We start from the raw sequence: 16,815 nt of genomic DNA on the forward strand, positions 1-16,815 counted from the left end.
AATCTACCACAACACTGTTGGACCTTCACTGTTCTGATCCTGAGAAATGTCCTGGCCATACTGAGCCAGAAAGAGTGACCCAGGTGACATCACTGGCTCTGGCTAAATTCCAGATGACACCTAGAATGTGAGACTTGGTTTCCTGCTGTCTTACCTTATTTATTCTCTTTCCTATCTCTCTTCCATTTCTCCTGTTTCATAAGAATCTGTTTTCACCAGCCAAGACTGCATCTTTTGCAACACTGCTGGGAGACCATGATCAGCTAGGCAGCTAAAAGCAATGTATTAAACAGCTGGATGCTGGTACAAGTTTGCCAGGTTTTGGAGTGGCTGATAAGACTATGTGCTGAGCCCATGTTTCTTTAGCAATGAGGTTGCAGGTGAATGTCAGCACCAGAACAGAAGCTGAATTTTCTATCTTAGCTGTTCTCTTCTCTTCCCTTTGGTACGTGTTTGACTTATTTTGTCTTCAAGGAAATGAGACTGTACTTTTAACAACAAGTCCAGTCATCTCAATTTCTTTTCATTTCACCAAAATAGGCTAGTTATTACCATCATTAATACCATCTAAAAACTGTCATACTGAAGGATTTCCAGATAAAACTTGAAAGGGAAATGGAATGAGGGATATAGTTAAAATCCTTAATTAATATTTTACATTTCAAGTGCTTTAACTGTTTGTTTCTTTTCTGTATGTTTAGTGAAAAGTTAAAAAGATCTTGAATGATGTGTTTGTCACGGAACAAAGCAGTGTCTGTACCGAAGCCCCTGAAAAATGTTCAACTGTTTAGTGTTGTACAGTGACAGGGTCAGAGTAACACCTTTTGCTCTCTGAGCCCATTTATTCAATTGAATTTGACACAATAGGTCCCAATGAGTTTTGGGTCCTATTGACTTCAATGAGCTGTGGGTCAGGACATTAATCTGAATTTACCTTTGAAAGAAAGTCAAGCTCAAACCATTTTTTTGGAGTGGGCATGGTGCGTGGAAAGCTGGCACAGATGATGGGCATAGTTTTGCTACTGTATATCTGGCTTCTAATTCTGACTGAGAACGGGAGAGGAAGAAGGGAATGCATCAGAAAGAAGTGAAGTTGCTGGAGGGTTGGAATCCCAGATATAGGCAGGTTAATTCCAGGGGAGCTTCTCAAGAAAAATGTGAAGATGCTGTACAAGTATTTTAATGACACAATTCTGAAACCCTCCCACTCTGCCTTTGTTGTATTTTTTTTTAAAATAAGTCTTCCTCTGTGTCATTCTGGATCATACCTGTCAATCCCCAATACCTGAACTGACATTTTTGAAGGCATCACTATGTACATGTGGCAAAAGTTGCACTTACTGGATTTTTTCTCTTTTCTTTTCCCTTATTGTGTTGGTTTTCCCCTTCTTTGGTTTTTATCCTTCTTCATCACTTCTGACCTCATGTCCCCCGACATTGCCTCTTCTTTCTCTTTGTTCTTTCATCTCCTTATTTTCTTTCTTCTTTCCACACTCGTATTTTCAGCCTTCTCTAAACTATCATTTGTCTTTCACTTCATTCCAGCTTCCAATTTCCCCTTATTCCCCTACCTGCCCAGTCCTTAAATTCCATTCAAGAATTATTCCTTTCTTGGTAATTTCTTGCTTCTCCATCAGTCTATCTCTTTGACTTACACAAAAAACTTGCTACATCACCTGCTCAATATGCTACATCTGTATTGCGAAGGGGTGATCAGAATGAAGTGCAGTCTTTCAAGAACGAAATCCTGGCCCCATTGAAGGCAATGGGAGTTATATAAGGATTTCATCCCAAATGAGGGCATATCTTGGCTTTAGATAATAGCATAATACTGTTTCCAGTATTTTCTATCATATTCTTTATACAGCTACACATTTTGTTTGCTGTTTTTGACCGTCACTACCAGGGCCAGCTCTAGGTTTTTTGGCGCCCCAAGCAAAAAAAATTTTGGCTGCCCCCCGTTCCAGCCCTAGGCTCCCCCCTACACCCCACTGCTGCCCCAGCCCTGGGCTCTCTTCCCCCCACCCACACCCCCTGCCACCCCAATGCTGGGCTTCCCCCTTTCCTCCCCACCAGTGTCCTCTCCCCACCCCGCTGCTGCCCCAGCCCTGGGCTTCCCCCTTCTCCCTCACCAGTGCCCGCCCCCTACTTCCTGCCACCCCAGCCCTGGGCTCTCCTCCCCCCACAACCTGCACCCGCCTTCCACTGCAGCCCTGGGTGACTGGTAACTCGCTCCCACGGCGGGTCATTCAGCAGGAATTTTGGATGTGCACAAAACACAGACAGAATTGGTTCCCATATGGTTACAGAGCTGCAGTAAAGTGGAACAATTTTCGGCTTGTGTGATTGGAGGACATCTGGATGCATATTATAAGACTGTCCTCCATAAATGAGGAAAAGTTGAGGTGCCTTTATTATTCTTTTGTTCCACTCTTTCTTTCTACGGGGTATTTGCCAATGCAATATCACTGTCTTCCTTTTAAACAAACAAACAAACAAACAAACAAACAAACAAACAAACAAACAAACAAACAAAAAGGCAATGGCTGTTGAAAATAGCAATTCCACTCCTAATAACCCCTGGGAGGCATTTCTTGCTCAATTTTATCCTACTTTTTCTACAGCAAGTTACAGTGGATCAGTATATTTGATTTGGGAGAAATGAAGTAACAGCTGCCCAAATTGAGCTTGAGCACTCCTGAATTTTGAGATGTTCAAATCTGGAAGGCAGGTGCTGTGTGTGTGCGTGTGTGGGGGTGGGGGGTGCAGGGGGGCGGGCTGTGGGCTCCGTGGGGGAGCACGGCAGCATGTATGCAGCAGCGTGTCTGGAGCTGCTTGGAGCCAGACATGCTGGCCTGAGTGGCATGGTAAGGGGGTTGGAGAAGGGGTAAGGGGTTCAAGGGGGGCAGTCAAGGGACAGGGAGCAGGGTGGGTTGGATGGGGCGGAGGTTCGAAGGGGCAGTTAGAGGCAGGGAGAAGGTAAGGTTAGATGGGTCAGAGGTTCGGGGGGCAGTCAGGGGACAGGCAGCAGTTGGATAGGCATGGGAGTGCCAGGGGTTTATCAGGGGACAGGCAAGGGGTGGGGTCCTGGGGGGAAGTTGGGAGGGGTCTCAGGAAGGGGCTGTTGGGGACAAGAAGGGAGGCTTAGATAGGGGGTGTGGTCCTGGGGGGCAGTTAAGGGCAGGAGCCCTGGGAGGGGGTGATCAGGGGACAGGTAGCGGGTTGGGGTTTCTGTGGGGGGGCAGTTGGAGGGAGTGGATGGTGGCAGAGTGGGGCTTCCCTCCCTGCGGTGTGTCCTGCTTTTTGAATGTTAAACTATAGCCTCTCTACCATTCACAGCACACTGCCGCATGAGGTCCCCCTCCTTCTTTTCCAGTTGGTAGTGGCCAAGGGAATGCTGGGAAATGTAGTTCTTTCCCTGCTCCAGGGCTGACTCTATAGGCAGGGAGCTAACCAAGGAACTACAGCTCCCAGAGGCCCCTGTTGGTTCTCAGCTCCCATGCTGCCACTGCAAATGGGCTGCCCTAAGCAGGTGCTTGCTTTACTGGTGCGGAGAGGTGCCCCCACCTCCGCCAGTACACAATGAACATATTTATATCAAGCTGTGCGATGGCCTGAGGCCTTTTCATGAAAGGTTACAATCTCCTTTGCATTTGTCAGCACTGATTTTTTGGCTACTGTGCTGCTCATTTACTTTGCTGGATTAGTTTAACAGAAAGATTGAGCAAACATTGGGTAAAATCAGATATTTGTGTGTGTGGCTCCTCTTAGAGTGTGGTAAATGGAGCTTTGGAGTGCTGTCTGGGATCAGGTATTCCAGCAGCATGTGTGAAGAAGGGGTCATATGCGTCACTGAAAACAAACAAAAAGAAATCAAAAGGAAACATATAAAACCAATATTGACTTAAGAAAAGTTTGAATTTGTCTTTAAAGTCTGGGAAATCCAGGCAAGAGTTTAGCCTTCTTGGGGTTTGGCTTCATGATTAAAAAAAATTAATCTCAATTTTAATTGCAGTGTTACTACTATTATTGTTAAAATCTTCTGGAGCTCTCTAAAATGCAGAAAATCGCATCTGAAATTTCAGAAAATTTCTGGGGGAGGAGCTCTAGATTCTCCTATTTAAATATTGTTGCTTCCCTATTGTCTCTCTGCAGCTTCCCCATTCTTGTTTGCATAGTTGCATGGCTGAGTGTAGCCATTGAGTCTCAAAGTTTTCTGCTTCCAATATAGTGAGACTTTCTGGAGGAAAGATGATTTAAGGGTTACGGGTGCTAGTCCAGAACTTGGGTGACTCAGGTTTAATTCCATGACCTATCGTAGACCACCTGTGTCACTTAGCCTATCACTTAGCTTGTTTGGGCAAGTCACTTAGCTTCAGTTCCCTATTGGTGAAATGGGGGTAATAGTTTTGGCCTACTTTGGAAGGATGTTTTGATGCTAAATATGTTAATGATTGCGAGATGCTCAGCTACTATATAAGAATCTAAGGGTATGTGTACACATACAGCGCTGCAGTGGTGCAGCTCCTATCTATTGGCTTTATTTGGGCTAATTTCCATTTTTTGAAGGGTGCTTGTTTGACTTGGAAAACCTCTGTACCTTACCATTTCACCATGCTTTTTTTTCTTCTTGCTTACTGTTTCCTTTTGTTTTTAGTGCTATACATATCTTCTCTGACTCTGTAGTTCCAATGCAGAGTTTAAGGATTTTAATTTCCTTATTTCAGGTACTTTGCAATTAGCATAATCACTTAAAAAAAATCTCCCTGCTGAAAGTTAAATATCTGAGTGCTAGATTTTGGTACTATCTCTCCTCACAAGGGTGTTAAACTTAATTATAATGTGGTTGCTATTACTTAGTTGGTCAATGATAGTTATACCTTGAACCAACACCTGCGTACTACTTAGTATTTTGATGAGAGTAGCTGCTTATCTTCTGTGCTCCAGAACGAGTTGATTCTGTCAAACTGTCCTGCAATGAAATGAGTAGCAACTTCAGAGCAGCCTGTTAAGAAGCAGGGCACAAACCCCAAATTAGTTGTGAGTTCCATACTTTAATTTCACAAGCCAATTATCAAGTGTAAACTCCTTAAGCACTAAAGGAGCTTTAACATGTCACAATCTCCTTGGGAACTCTCTAGTTGCACCCAGGTAAGCTTGGCTTTGTGGTAGACGGTCCGTTCCACCACAAATCACGACAATATTCAAATTACTCCCAGTCCCAAAGGACCAGTCATTTATCCCAGGTCAGTAGCATTTTAGATCTCACACCAAGACAATACTTGTAGTCAATCCTATAATAATCTACATAAAGATTTATTAACTAGGGAAACAAAATAAGAGTTATTCACAAGATTAAAGCAGATAAATATACACACACTCAAATGAGTTACAGTCATAAGTTTCAAAAGGTAGTTGCTTCTATAGTAAGCAAGCTTTATATGTCCCTTAGGGCTAACCCAGCTAAACACTGGGGATTTCTTGCTTATGCCTAGAAAACCTTGGTCTCGAGAGTCCAAGCAACATAGACATACAGATTCTTCTAGCCAGGGATTTTTATTTCTTTTCCCTCTTCTCTGAGCTGCCACTTCAGCTGATACGAGGAATTTATTTGAACTTATCCTCTTCATGAGCGGGGAGAGCAACCAACAAAGTCTTTTGTCCTCTGATGTTCCATAATTTGTCTGATGTTGATTGCCCTTCTCTGTTGGGCAGGACATCACATCTTTCATTGTAGATCAGCATTTCCCACTGATTAACATCTCACTCTGGTCTGGTGATTTAGGGTCACGGTTAGAGGCTTACAATGCAAATGCTCAAATATTACCTTACAATATGGGATACAGATGTTATAAGCATGGGTGGCGGGTATAAGAGCTAAGCCTTCCCAAACGGAGCAAGAAATGGCGGATGTGGTGCACCCTCCTTTGGAGGCCGGCCAGTGCCTTTGGAGCACCGCTGGTGGAAGCTTCTGAGAAGTGTGGGGGACAGTGGCACCTGGACCGTGGCCCTGCCCACACTCTGCCCCAAGGCCCCACTCCCTGCCAACCTCATCCCCCATTACCGTCCTGCACTACGCCTCTTTCTCCCAAGGCCTCCCCTTGCTCTGCCTCTTCCCACCCATGCTCTGCCTCTTCCCCCAACCCTACCCCCCAGGCCTGCTGCTTGAGCCTCTCTGCCACCACCCCTGAGGCCTTGCCGCTTGTGACTCTCCACTCTCTCCCCGGAGGCTCTCCCCTAGCCTGCTGCTCACTTCTCTCTGCTCCCTCCCCCAAGCGGTGCGCTGCTTGGAGAGGAGGTGCAGAGAGGAGAGGGCTGAGGGGCCTCAGGAGAGAGGCCAAACAGGGCAAGGTCATAGGGTGGAGTTGGGGGGGGCACAGTCCAGGCACTAATGGCCCTCCCACTTATAAAGATCTTCTGGCCCAGCCACCCAAAATGCTAGAGTCACGCACCACCTATGGGTTATAATCCATACAGCAATTTACAAGCATTCAATAAAGTCTAAACTAAGCACATTTTTACAACCTTAATACCTATTTTAACAACAGTAATACATATAGATGAGTCTGACTAATTCCAGCTATGTATTTGTCAATATCCAAGTGAAGCTTGGCATAAGCTGGCACCTCGTTTGCCAGTGTCATAGATCCACAAACCATTCATTTAAGGTGTTAAGAAATTGTGTCCTGAAGTGACCAGTTTTTATGCGAGAAGTTGAAATGACCCATTATTGCTTTATTAGTTATACTTACCTCTTTGGTCTTGCTTAGCATTGCACACCCAATGTTTTTCCCCTGATCTGGATGTCAGTAGTATGTTTTATATTCTGATGGCTTTGGAATTGTATACAGTGGTGCTGTATTGTCCTTTGGGGAAAAACTTGCTCCTTTAAGGATCTGGAGGACCTTGTTAGCAGTGGCACTGATGTGCACCCACGTGCCAATAACCATCGGAGTTCTGAGAGGGGTTGAGGGAGCAGGGACAGAACACTTGGATTTGTGACCACCTGGATCCACTAGCAATTTCTCTTCATAGAGCAGAGGCACAGACACTGCAGAGACTGCAGTTGTGTTCACAGAACAGCTGTGCTGCTGCAGATTTGCAGGTCTTGGGGAGGAAACTTCCTTCCAGGCAGCTCCCAGAGATATCCCCTGCACAACCTGAAGTTACATGGGCTACATGCTGGGAGGCAGGATTGCCCATATGCATTAACAGTGAAAAACCTTTCCTAAAGATATAAAGTGATATAAGTGTCAACGCTATATTAAGTTACAAGATCTTGTGTCAGTCATTTGGATTGTTTGACAATCCATGGGTTTAATAACCATTTAACCTTCCTATCATATAATTATGACCGCTAAATTCTCTACTTTTTTAAATAGATGCCTGATTCAGGAAAGCCCACCTATTCAAGATTTAAAAGTTGCATTGTGAAGAAACTGACGTGCAGTGTCCCTGTTGCTAGTAGCCCTATCGTCACAAGATGGCAGCAGACACATGCAAGAAATCATGCCGAGCAAACTTTCACAGAGTGTCAGCCTATTAATCTCTTTCCAGCTGATGGATCTGAGCTAGTAAGGACTCCTGAGAAGATCTCAACAATCCCAGGTCAGTCTGCAAGTAGAAGAACAGCATGGAAACTGGATCACTCTGGAGATTCACAAGAGCCTCTAAAGCCCCCTGTTAATCTGCATCCGGCCAAAGCTGGTAGTGACCAAAAGTGGTAGGCTGTGTCTCACCTGAGATGTGTGCAGGGGCGGCTCCAGGCACCAGCGCAGCAAGTGTGTGCCTGGGGTGACAAGCCACAGGGGGCAGCCTGCCGGTTGCTGTGAGGGCGGCAGTCAGGCTGCCTTCAGCGGCTTTTCTGTGGGAGGTCCGCTGGTCCCGCGGCTCTGGCGGCAATTCGGCAGTGAGTACACTGGAGGCGCGGGACTGAGAGATCACCTGCAGAACCACCACTAAATCTGCGTGACCGGCGGATTTCCTGCAGAAATGCCGCTAAAGGCTGCCTGACTACCATGCTTGGGGCAGCAAAAAACATACAGCTGCCCCTGGATGTGTGTGTTGATGTCAGTCCAGTTCCTGGTGGATAAGTATTATTAGAGAGACATGGTGAGCAAGGTAATATCTTCTGTTGGACCAACTTGTGTTGTGAGAGAGACAAGCTTTTGAGCCACACAGAGCTCTTTTTCAGGTCTGGGAAAGGTACTCCCAACATCACCGCAAAATGCAAAGTATTATCATTTGTATATAGCAGCATAGGTGTGCAGGAGCTTTAGAGGGAGAATAAAAGCACAGGCCCTGATTCATCTTAGTGGAATTACACTGCTCTTAAACTGATGTAAAAGGAGAATCAGGTCCATGACCCCATCCTGTGGAATGTACAACCTAGCATAGATAGGGCATGTCATGCTGGTAATGCAGGGAGAGGTGACATCAGGGAAGGCAAAGGGGGAAAAAAAGAGCCAGATCCTTGTGTCCAGACAAGCTGCTTTCAGTGTAGGACCACTTTGGGCCCCTGGTTCTGGGGGTAGATGGGGGCTGAGTGCTCTAAGATGCATTGGTTTGTAACCTTAGGTGGTTTCACACCAGCTGAGATTGCCTGGGGTGCTCCTGGTTTCTTGGCTGGGGAGATGATACTCCCTCACTACAGGTTGCAGGTTCAGATATCTGTCAGATCATTTCCTGGCCTGGCTTGGCCCAACTCTGGCAGCCAAAGGTTGTGTGGTGTGTAGAGGGACTTTGGAGGAGACCCAGGCTTGTGTCTGTTGTCCTTGTGTGTGTTGGCAGAGAGGAGTTATGAGGGAGCAGGCAGTGAACTGGCTGGACCTATGGTAGCTTTAACTGAGAACTTGAGGCTGTGTGGGTCAGGTGAGCTCAATGCTGGCTCACTGAAATAACCATGAAAAGGGGACACAGTTTCCTTGCCTCTTTTGGGGTGCCTGAGATTTGGTTCCCATATACAGCAATATCGAGGACAGATGGGGAAGTTGTTCACTCATTGCATGCACACAGTTGGCCGAGTTACGGGACAAAGTGAGATCTATATTTACCTGATTCAGGATGCAGATCATTAGATACCTAATAAAGGTTGGTCCTAAAAATAGAGAGTGGGTTGTCACCCTGTTCCTACCAGCCAAAGACTGTTAGGGACACTTGCAATGTGTACCACTTTCCTCTATTGAATGGAATGTCACAGTTGCTCTAGAGTGTGATCCTAACTCTCTAGTCTCTGGCACGCAAAAAGTATAAGCCCTTAAACAAAAGGAGTTCGCCTTCCTTTAGCTTTAATGGTAGGAGCTTGTCTTTATGATGCAGAAATCCCTGTGTTCCATTTCTGATGGCAGTGGTGAAGTCGTGTGTAGCCATGGAATCCTTGCCAACATTCCTAGGAGACATTTCCTCTGGGGCTGAGTGCAGTGTCCTGCTCCTATCAGCCATGAAGCTTGGGATCAAGCTATCGACATAACATTTGGATTCTCTGTGTGATAGTGCATTGTTCTACTGACAAAGCATCAGGCCAACCCTCAGGATTAGTGTTACCAAAGAATCTGCTCTATAATGGAAAGGAACAGTACAAGCACTGGGCAAATGTACTAGTATTTTTTAAAGGAAATGTATCAATTAAAACCTTTTTTGCAGTATCCTTCCAGGTGCCTATCAAAAATTCTACCAGTGAACCTTATATCATTACTAATGCCACGGCCAGATGTCATGAGACAACTTACTTACAAGGAAGAAATAAAAGGAGAGCTGAAATTGCAAAGAAGAGGGTGAGTAATGTAACATTGCATATGTGCTGACAGGATTTATATTAAACCCTTTTCTGATGTTTGCATTGTTAGTATATTTTGTTACCTTGTCCTCTTCCCAGAATCTCCTGCTTATTTTCTACCTTTCTAACATGTAAAATAGTGACAAGAACAGCGGGCTCCAGAGCAGCCTTGATAAGTGTAATTAAAAATTGCTCTGTCACTTGTGGTTAACTTACATTCATGTGTCTCTGCTTCTCCAGACTATAGAGAGACAAGGATGGTGAGGTAATATCTTCATTCAAAATTTTATTGAAAACTCACTTCTCCCATGAAGAACATGGTGCCGATCCATGTCAGTAAAAATTATCACATCATTAAACACAAACTACACTTTCTCTTTCTCTTCTCTCTTAGTGCTATCTGCTTGGACTCTCAGTACAATCTTCTGTTGTTCATTTGCTCAGTCTGTAAGCTGTTTGGGTCAGTGACAGTGTGATGGCTGCCATCTTTGCTGATACACCGGGGTTTGAACCAGGGATCTCCAGAGCTAAAAGCATGAGCTGAAGAGTCAAAGTTGTACAGCTAGAGGCTGGAGCAACTGCCTCTCGTTGGCTTGTACAGCACCATTCACATGGTCAATATTGTCCCAGGGTAACTAGCCCTCTGAAGAGGTCAGGAACCCAGCCTACCTGTGACAGGCTCTGGTAAGGAGAATGAGCCAATGCAGATCGACCAGTGAGTAACTAATTGCCTAGGATGGCAGTTAATTAGTTAAGGAACACCTGGGTCTAATTAGGGTCATGAGAGCTCAGTCAGGAGGTCCTGGAATACAAGAAGCTCCTGAGGAAAGGGACTTCTCAGGGGAGCTGGCTAGAGAGTTCACCAGGAAAGGAGACCTAATTAGGGTTGGAATAGTTGTGGCACCTTAGAGACTAACAAATTTAATTAGGGTTGCTGCCTCTGAGGAACAAAAAACAGAGACCACAAAACTGGACAGCTCACAGTGTGTACTGAGCACCCTTACAAATTTCTACCTCAAAAAAAAAAGGAACAATCCTGGGGAAACCTGGAGGGGTGGTAACCTGAGACCTATGGAAGGTGCTCCTACGAGGAAGACATTCAGAAAGGGAAGCACTACAAGCATCAAGTCCTACGAAGATCTTGACCTGGAGCAAGAACAGCAGCAGGAGGTCCAGAATGCAGAGGAACTATACTCTGCTCTGGAAAAGAGTTGCAGTAGCTTGATCGCTGGGGTGACTCTGAGCCCAGAGAAGGAACCCTTCCCCCAGGTCATGGCAAGAGGCCTGACTCCAGAGTGGGTCCTGGGTCAAGAGGATCAAACTGGTAAGGAGACTTGATGGAGGAGATTGATGGACCCAGGTGGGCACAGGTAGATTAAGACTAACTTGGCTCATTGGCTAGAATGTTTTGGCAAAGACTTGCTTGTGTGTCTGCTTGATCTTTGGTTAAATAAATCAGAGACCTGAAGGGGCACTGTTCACTACATAAAAGCTTTGTTGAACTCACTAAAGTCCATTAAGAGAAATTGATGCAGGTACGTACCCACGGTTTGGTACTGGGCTACCAGGAAGTGCTCCAGGGTTGTGTCTACCTTAATAAATAATACATATGAATAATAATAAAGAATAATGATGTGCCATTTTCAGTCTTTTTTGTGACCATAACCACACTTTAAGGACAGAGCACAGTTGTTAACTCTGAATGTCCTTGCTTCTATTGGTTTGTGTCACTCCGTTAACATTATTTAAACATAAATGTTTAATTATAACATGTATAGTGTGTCAGTCTTACCATATAAGTGACTGGGTGAGTAATGAATAACTGACCTGACAAACTGCTGATTGGTATCCTCAACTGCTTGACCTCCCCATGAGTGCATCAGATATTGTGGGAAGACCATGGTCTTATTATCATTTAGGAAGCATGGTCCCTGAAAGCTATCTCTCAGTTGGCTAATCAGAGGTACCCATTCTGGAAATAACACATTTTCAGGGCAGTAATGTTTTTCATGACTCATGGTAGAGGCTACTGATTTTGAGGTAGACTCGGCATTCAAAATTTACAAACTATGTGACTTTAGCAATTTTGTTTGATCCAGCCATATGGAGAAATATAATACAAATATTTGTATTTTGTAGGTACCTTTTATGACATAATAATACTACTTGTATAGCACTTTTCATCCTTAGATCTCAAAACATTTTACAAAGGTGGGTAAGCATCATACTCCTCATTTTACAAATGGAGTTCTAATGCACAGAAAGGCAAAGTTACTTGCTTAGGAGCACACTGCATGTGAGTATCAGAATTTAAACTAGAACCCAGGGTGCTTGACTTCTAGTCCAGAAGCCCATCCTCCGGACCACACAGCCTCCTTCAAAGATGATGCCTAGAAGTTATTTATTATTTTTCGTATTACCTCGGTGCCTACATGCTCCAGTCATGGACAAGGAGAGCAAGGGCTGCACAAACACAGAGCACAAAGATAGCTTTTGTCTCAGAGAGCTTACATTCTAAGGTCAGGCAAGAGAAAACAGATGGAGACAGACAGACAGGCTGATGGGAGAGCACTAGAAAACGAGACAATATCGGTCAGCATGATAGGCTCTGGTCTCAGCACATGAGCAGCTAAACTGTTGTCAAGTTTTTAGTAGGTGTCATGGCAAAGGAGAGTTAGTGTAGGTGTCTTCTCTGTTCTTCTTTCAGTCTAATATAAAACAGTGGTCAGCGCTGACTGGAAATGTATGGAAAGATGCTCTAATAATTTTCTACAGGTATAGTAATGAATAAGGCAGGGGTCGGCAACCTTTCAGAAATGGTGTGCCGAGTCTTCATTTATTCACTCTAATTTAAGGTTTTGCGTGCCAGTAATACATTTTAATCTTTTTAGAAGGTCTCTTTCTAGAAGTCTATAATATATAACTAAACTATTGTTGTATGTAAAGTAAATAAGGTTTTTAAAATGTTTAAGAAGCTTCATTTAAAATTAAATTAAAACGCAGACCCCCCCCTCCAGACCGGTGGCCAAGACCCAGGCAGTGTGAGTGCCACTGAAAATCAGCTTGTGTGCCATCTTTGGCATGCATGCCATAAGTTGCCTACCCCTGCAACAAGGCTATGTTTAAGTCACGGGTATTTTTAGTAAAAGTCATGGACAGGTCACGGGCAATGAATAAAAAATCACTGCCTATGATCTGTCCAGGACTTATATTAAAAATATCTGTGATTAAATCTTGGGGGGAGCACTGAGGCTGCTGCTTGGGGAATGGTTGAGAGGGTGCTACTGGAGGGAGGCACCCAGGGCCAGCGTCACCAGCTGCCCAGGCCAGTGAACCACTCCAGCCAGCCAGGGACCACTGCCTGGGACTGCCGGAGCAGTGGTTGCTGTGGCTATCCCCCAAGTCGCTCCAGCAGTGACTGCTGTGGTTGTCCTGGGGGCCACCTGAGCAGCTGGCTCTGGAGCCAGCTGCTTGGGTGGTCCTGTGGTCAGCCACACTGGAGGCTGCAGAAGTCCCAGAGGTCACAGAAAGTCACGGAATCTGTGACTTCTGCAACCTCTGTGACAGAAACGGAGTCCTAGTAATGAATGATCATTTAATGTGATAAATAGTGCTCATTCTGCCTGGTAGCATAAGGGGGTGGTGCAGATCAAGAATGAAAGTCTCCTAGACATTCCAGTGAGTGTGTGGTCCTTTTATGGTCCAAAAGACTATTTCCCTATGTATATAATATGTTTTCCATATAAATGTCTGCACTAGTTTCAGAGACATTCAGATCCAAGTAATCTGATTAGCTTTTTGCCAAGTTGTCTATATAAGTCATTAATAAAATGCCTCTGAAAGAGGGCATGGTTTAGAACAGCCTCTGGGACATGCAAAGAAGAAATATTTTCCCAGTGATCTGTTTGTGAGACATTTCTTGTAATCATTCAAATAGGATTTAGAAGAAGAGTAACATTTGGTCCATTTGGAGAGATTGGATTTCATAAACATTGTTTAACTAACATGCTATTAATCAAGAGTGGTTGGTGAAAGCATCAACTATATTTCCATCTGTCTGAAAAAAAAATATTACAGACCAAACTGACATTTCTTTGACCTCATAAAAAGTCCACAGAGAAGCTGTCATAATAGTATTCAACACAATATGAATAAACGTTTTGGCCTCATTACCATCACGTATTAACAAGAAATGTGTTGTTGTTAGGGATAGGTGAAGAGGTTAGGATCAAATAAAAACTGACACGAGCCTTTGCCCAAAACTTGACCATAATCCTAAAAAGGTCTTTTCTGAAGACTTAAAGCGTTCCAATAACAGTTTGCTTTCCCTCCTTACTTTCTATTATCACGTTTAGCATTTTCTAGTTATATCTGAGACCCAACACAGGGAGTATCAGAAATCTCATTAAAGAGATTAGCAGCCCTGATTTTCAGCACCAGGAGATTCAGATAGTTTTGACAAGGTTTGGATAAGCATCTGAACTTTTGGGTGGTAAGTAGATGTTCTATGGAGGGAGGATAGTGTTAAGATTAAGGCACATGGTTTGGAAGTTAGAGACTGATATTCTACGCATCGCTTTGGTATAGACCCACTGTCTGATAGTAGCCAAGCAACTCAACCTCTTTGAACCTCAGTTCCCTCATCTGTAAAATGGGGATGATAATACAGGGGTAGTGTAAAGGTTAATTCCTGAGTGTTTGTAAAGTGTGAGTCCCTTAGATCAGTGGTTCTCAACCACGGGTCCGGGGCCCTCTAGGGGGCCTCAAGCAGGTTTCAGGGAGGCCTCCAAGCAGGGCCAGCATTAGACTCACTGGGGCCCAGGGCAGAAAGCCAAAGCCCCATCACCTGGGGCTGAAGCCCAGGTTCTTGTGCCCTGCCACCTGGGGCTGAAGCTGAAGTCTGAGCAATGTAGCTTTGTGGGGGCCCCTGTGGCACTGGGCCCCAGGCAATTGCCCTGCTTTTTACCCCCTAATACTGGCCTTGGTTTTTATATGCAGAAAATCAGTTACTGTGGCATAGGTGGACTGTGGAGTTTTTATTGAATGTTGTGTGGGTGGGCGGGTGGGGGGGGTGGCGCTCAGAAACAAGAAGGCTGAGAACCTCTGTCTTAGATGGAAGGGGCTATCGAAGTGCACATAATGATGTCATGCATAATACTTCTAAATTCCTCCTCAATAATGTTTTCATTTGAATATGTTTGTAGAAATGTCTTACTCAGCTGTTAATGATCCAAGAGGGTGGATTCGGCATCCCAGAAAACGACAGTATAAAGATCTGTGGAAACACTGAGTGTATTTGGAAAGGTATGATACTGGGACAGTGAATGCTAGTACTATATCTTGGCAATAAGGACAATATAGGGTGTTACCTGGGCACAAAGAGGATTCTTTGATTATCACATAAGTCTTGTTTTTATCTACTGTTTATGAAATATGTTAATTTGTTTTGATGGTCTAGTTATTTCTATGCACCTCAAATTCTCAGCAGTTAGGTCCTGATCCAAACCCTTGTAATCAATGGGGGTCTTTCCACTGACTTCAGTGGGCTTTAGATCTGGCCCTTAGTACCGGACTGCAAGGATACTAATAGCCATGCCGATCAGCTGAATGCTCCATTGCTACTGACTTTATTTATGAGTCAAAGCAACAGAAATAGCTCTCAAGAGTTCTTTTAGACTAGCTGGATGGAAAGATTTCCTCCTCTCTGTGGTTTCTGCTTCACTAATTTTAACTAGCGAGAGGCTCAGATATCGGATTTTTGTTTCAGGAATCCTCAGTATGGAAGCTGGAATATGTGGGAGGGAGGGTACCATTTAGGTAGACAGCAGTGGACAGTTGCTTGCCCCCAGATTTTGGTAATCCTCCTTGGTATTCTGACTGAGAGAAATTTTTAAACCTGATCACACATGTTGTGACTGCAGGAAAAGAACAAGAAGCCCTGCCTCACTGGAGTTTTACATGTCATTATGGAACTTTGGTAACTGCCCACATAAATGACTACTTATGTGTGCAATAACCTCATGTGCCTGCAAAAATATAGGTGTGTGAGCTCCCAACATATGTGTATATAGTTTTGAATCCACAATTTAGGCAGTCGCATGAGAATACTTAACTTGCTGGATCAAATTGTAGAGGGAGGTAGGAGGGTCAGAGGCTCATCCTTCTCAGGGTGCCACTCTGAGCTTTCTTCTGTTGTGTGTCTACAGCCAAAATCTTTAGGCATTAGGCCCAATGGTGACTGGGGAGAAATTTTTAAAGGCATAAATGGCAGCTAGGTGCCCAGTTCCCCTGGAAAGTCAATGTGAGGTAGGTGCCTCGCAGCCATGTGTGCCTCTGAGAACCTGATTTTGGTCTCAGTTACTCCGGTGTAAGTAAGGAGTAATTCCAATGAAGTCAATGGTATGAGAACAATTCAGGCCCTGGGTGGTTAATAATGGTGTTATCTAGTGGTGGAACAGGAGACTAAGTGTCAGAAATACCAGGTTTTATTCCTGTCACACACTTGCTATGCCATCTTGAGTAAGTCACTTAGGGTGAAATTTTCAAAAGTGTCTAAATCCCATTTCCAGAAGTGGCATAGGCACTTGGGCCCAGTTTTTAAAGGTATTTAGGAGTTGCTCTACTCATCTTTGCAAAGCCTAAAACCCAGATGCTAATCTCCCTAGATTAGCACCTAACTCCTTCTGGGCCTAAGTGATTGAGATAGCTTAAATCCCATTTTAAAATGATTTAGAAGCCTTAAGTCTCACTGCAAGTCAATGTTAATCTGTTAATACATCTGTAAAGTAACACAAAGGAGTGCAATGTGGCTTCAGGCAGCTCCATGATGTAAAAAACTCACACGTGGAATATATTAGAATGCTGTGATTTTATCAGCATGCACTTTGGGTGGGTACATTAATCATGAGAGGAGGAACCACAAGTGTGTTATGCTGACCATCCCATCCTTCATAATAGACTGTGCCATACCATACTCTTTATATGCTACAGAAGAACTGAATGAAGAATGCTGTTTTAGGAATGCTTTAAAGAGCTTTTCA

At 44.3% G+C, this 16,815-nt stretch overlaps 1 protein-coding gene across 7 annotated transcripts in view; it reads left to right on the plus strand.

The window, feature by feature from the left end:
- CDC20B (cell division cycle 20B) overlaps positions 1–16,815 on the plus strand; it is a 63,646-nt gene that overhangs the window by 16,917 nt on the left and 29,914 nt on the right. For all 7 annotated transcript variants that reach the window (XR_004000995.1, XR_004000994.1, XR_004000993.1 and 4 more), the window contains exons 3-5: positions 7,383–7,608; positions 9,643–9,773; positions 14,980–15,079. Coding sequence is in view for 2 of the 7 variants with exons in the window: in XM_030567343.1 (XP_030423203.1) it covers positions 7,383–7,608; positions 9,643–9,773; positions 14,980–15,079 (457 nt within the window). In the remaining 5 variants the exon portion in view is untranslated. The remainder of the gene's footprint in view (positions 1–7,382; positions 7,609–9,642; positions 9,774–14,979; positions 15,080–16,815) is intronic.

This window comes from Gopherus evgoodei, chromosome 6 (assembly GCF_007399415.2).
Source record: "Gopherus evgoodei ecotype Sinaloan lineage chromosome 6, rGopEvg1_v1.p, whole genome shotgun sequence".
Taxonomy (NCBI): Eukaryota; Metazoa; Chordata; order Testudines; family Testudinidae; genus Gopherus; species Gopherus evgoodei.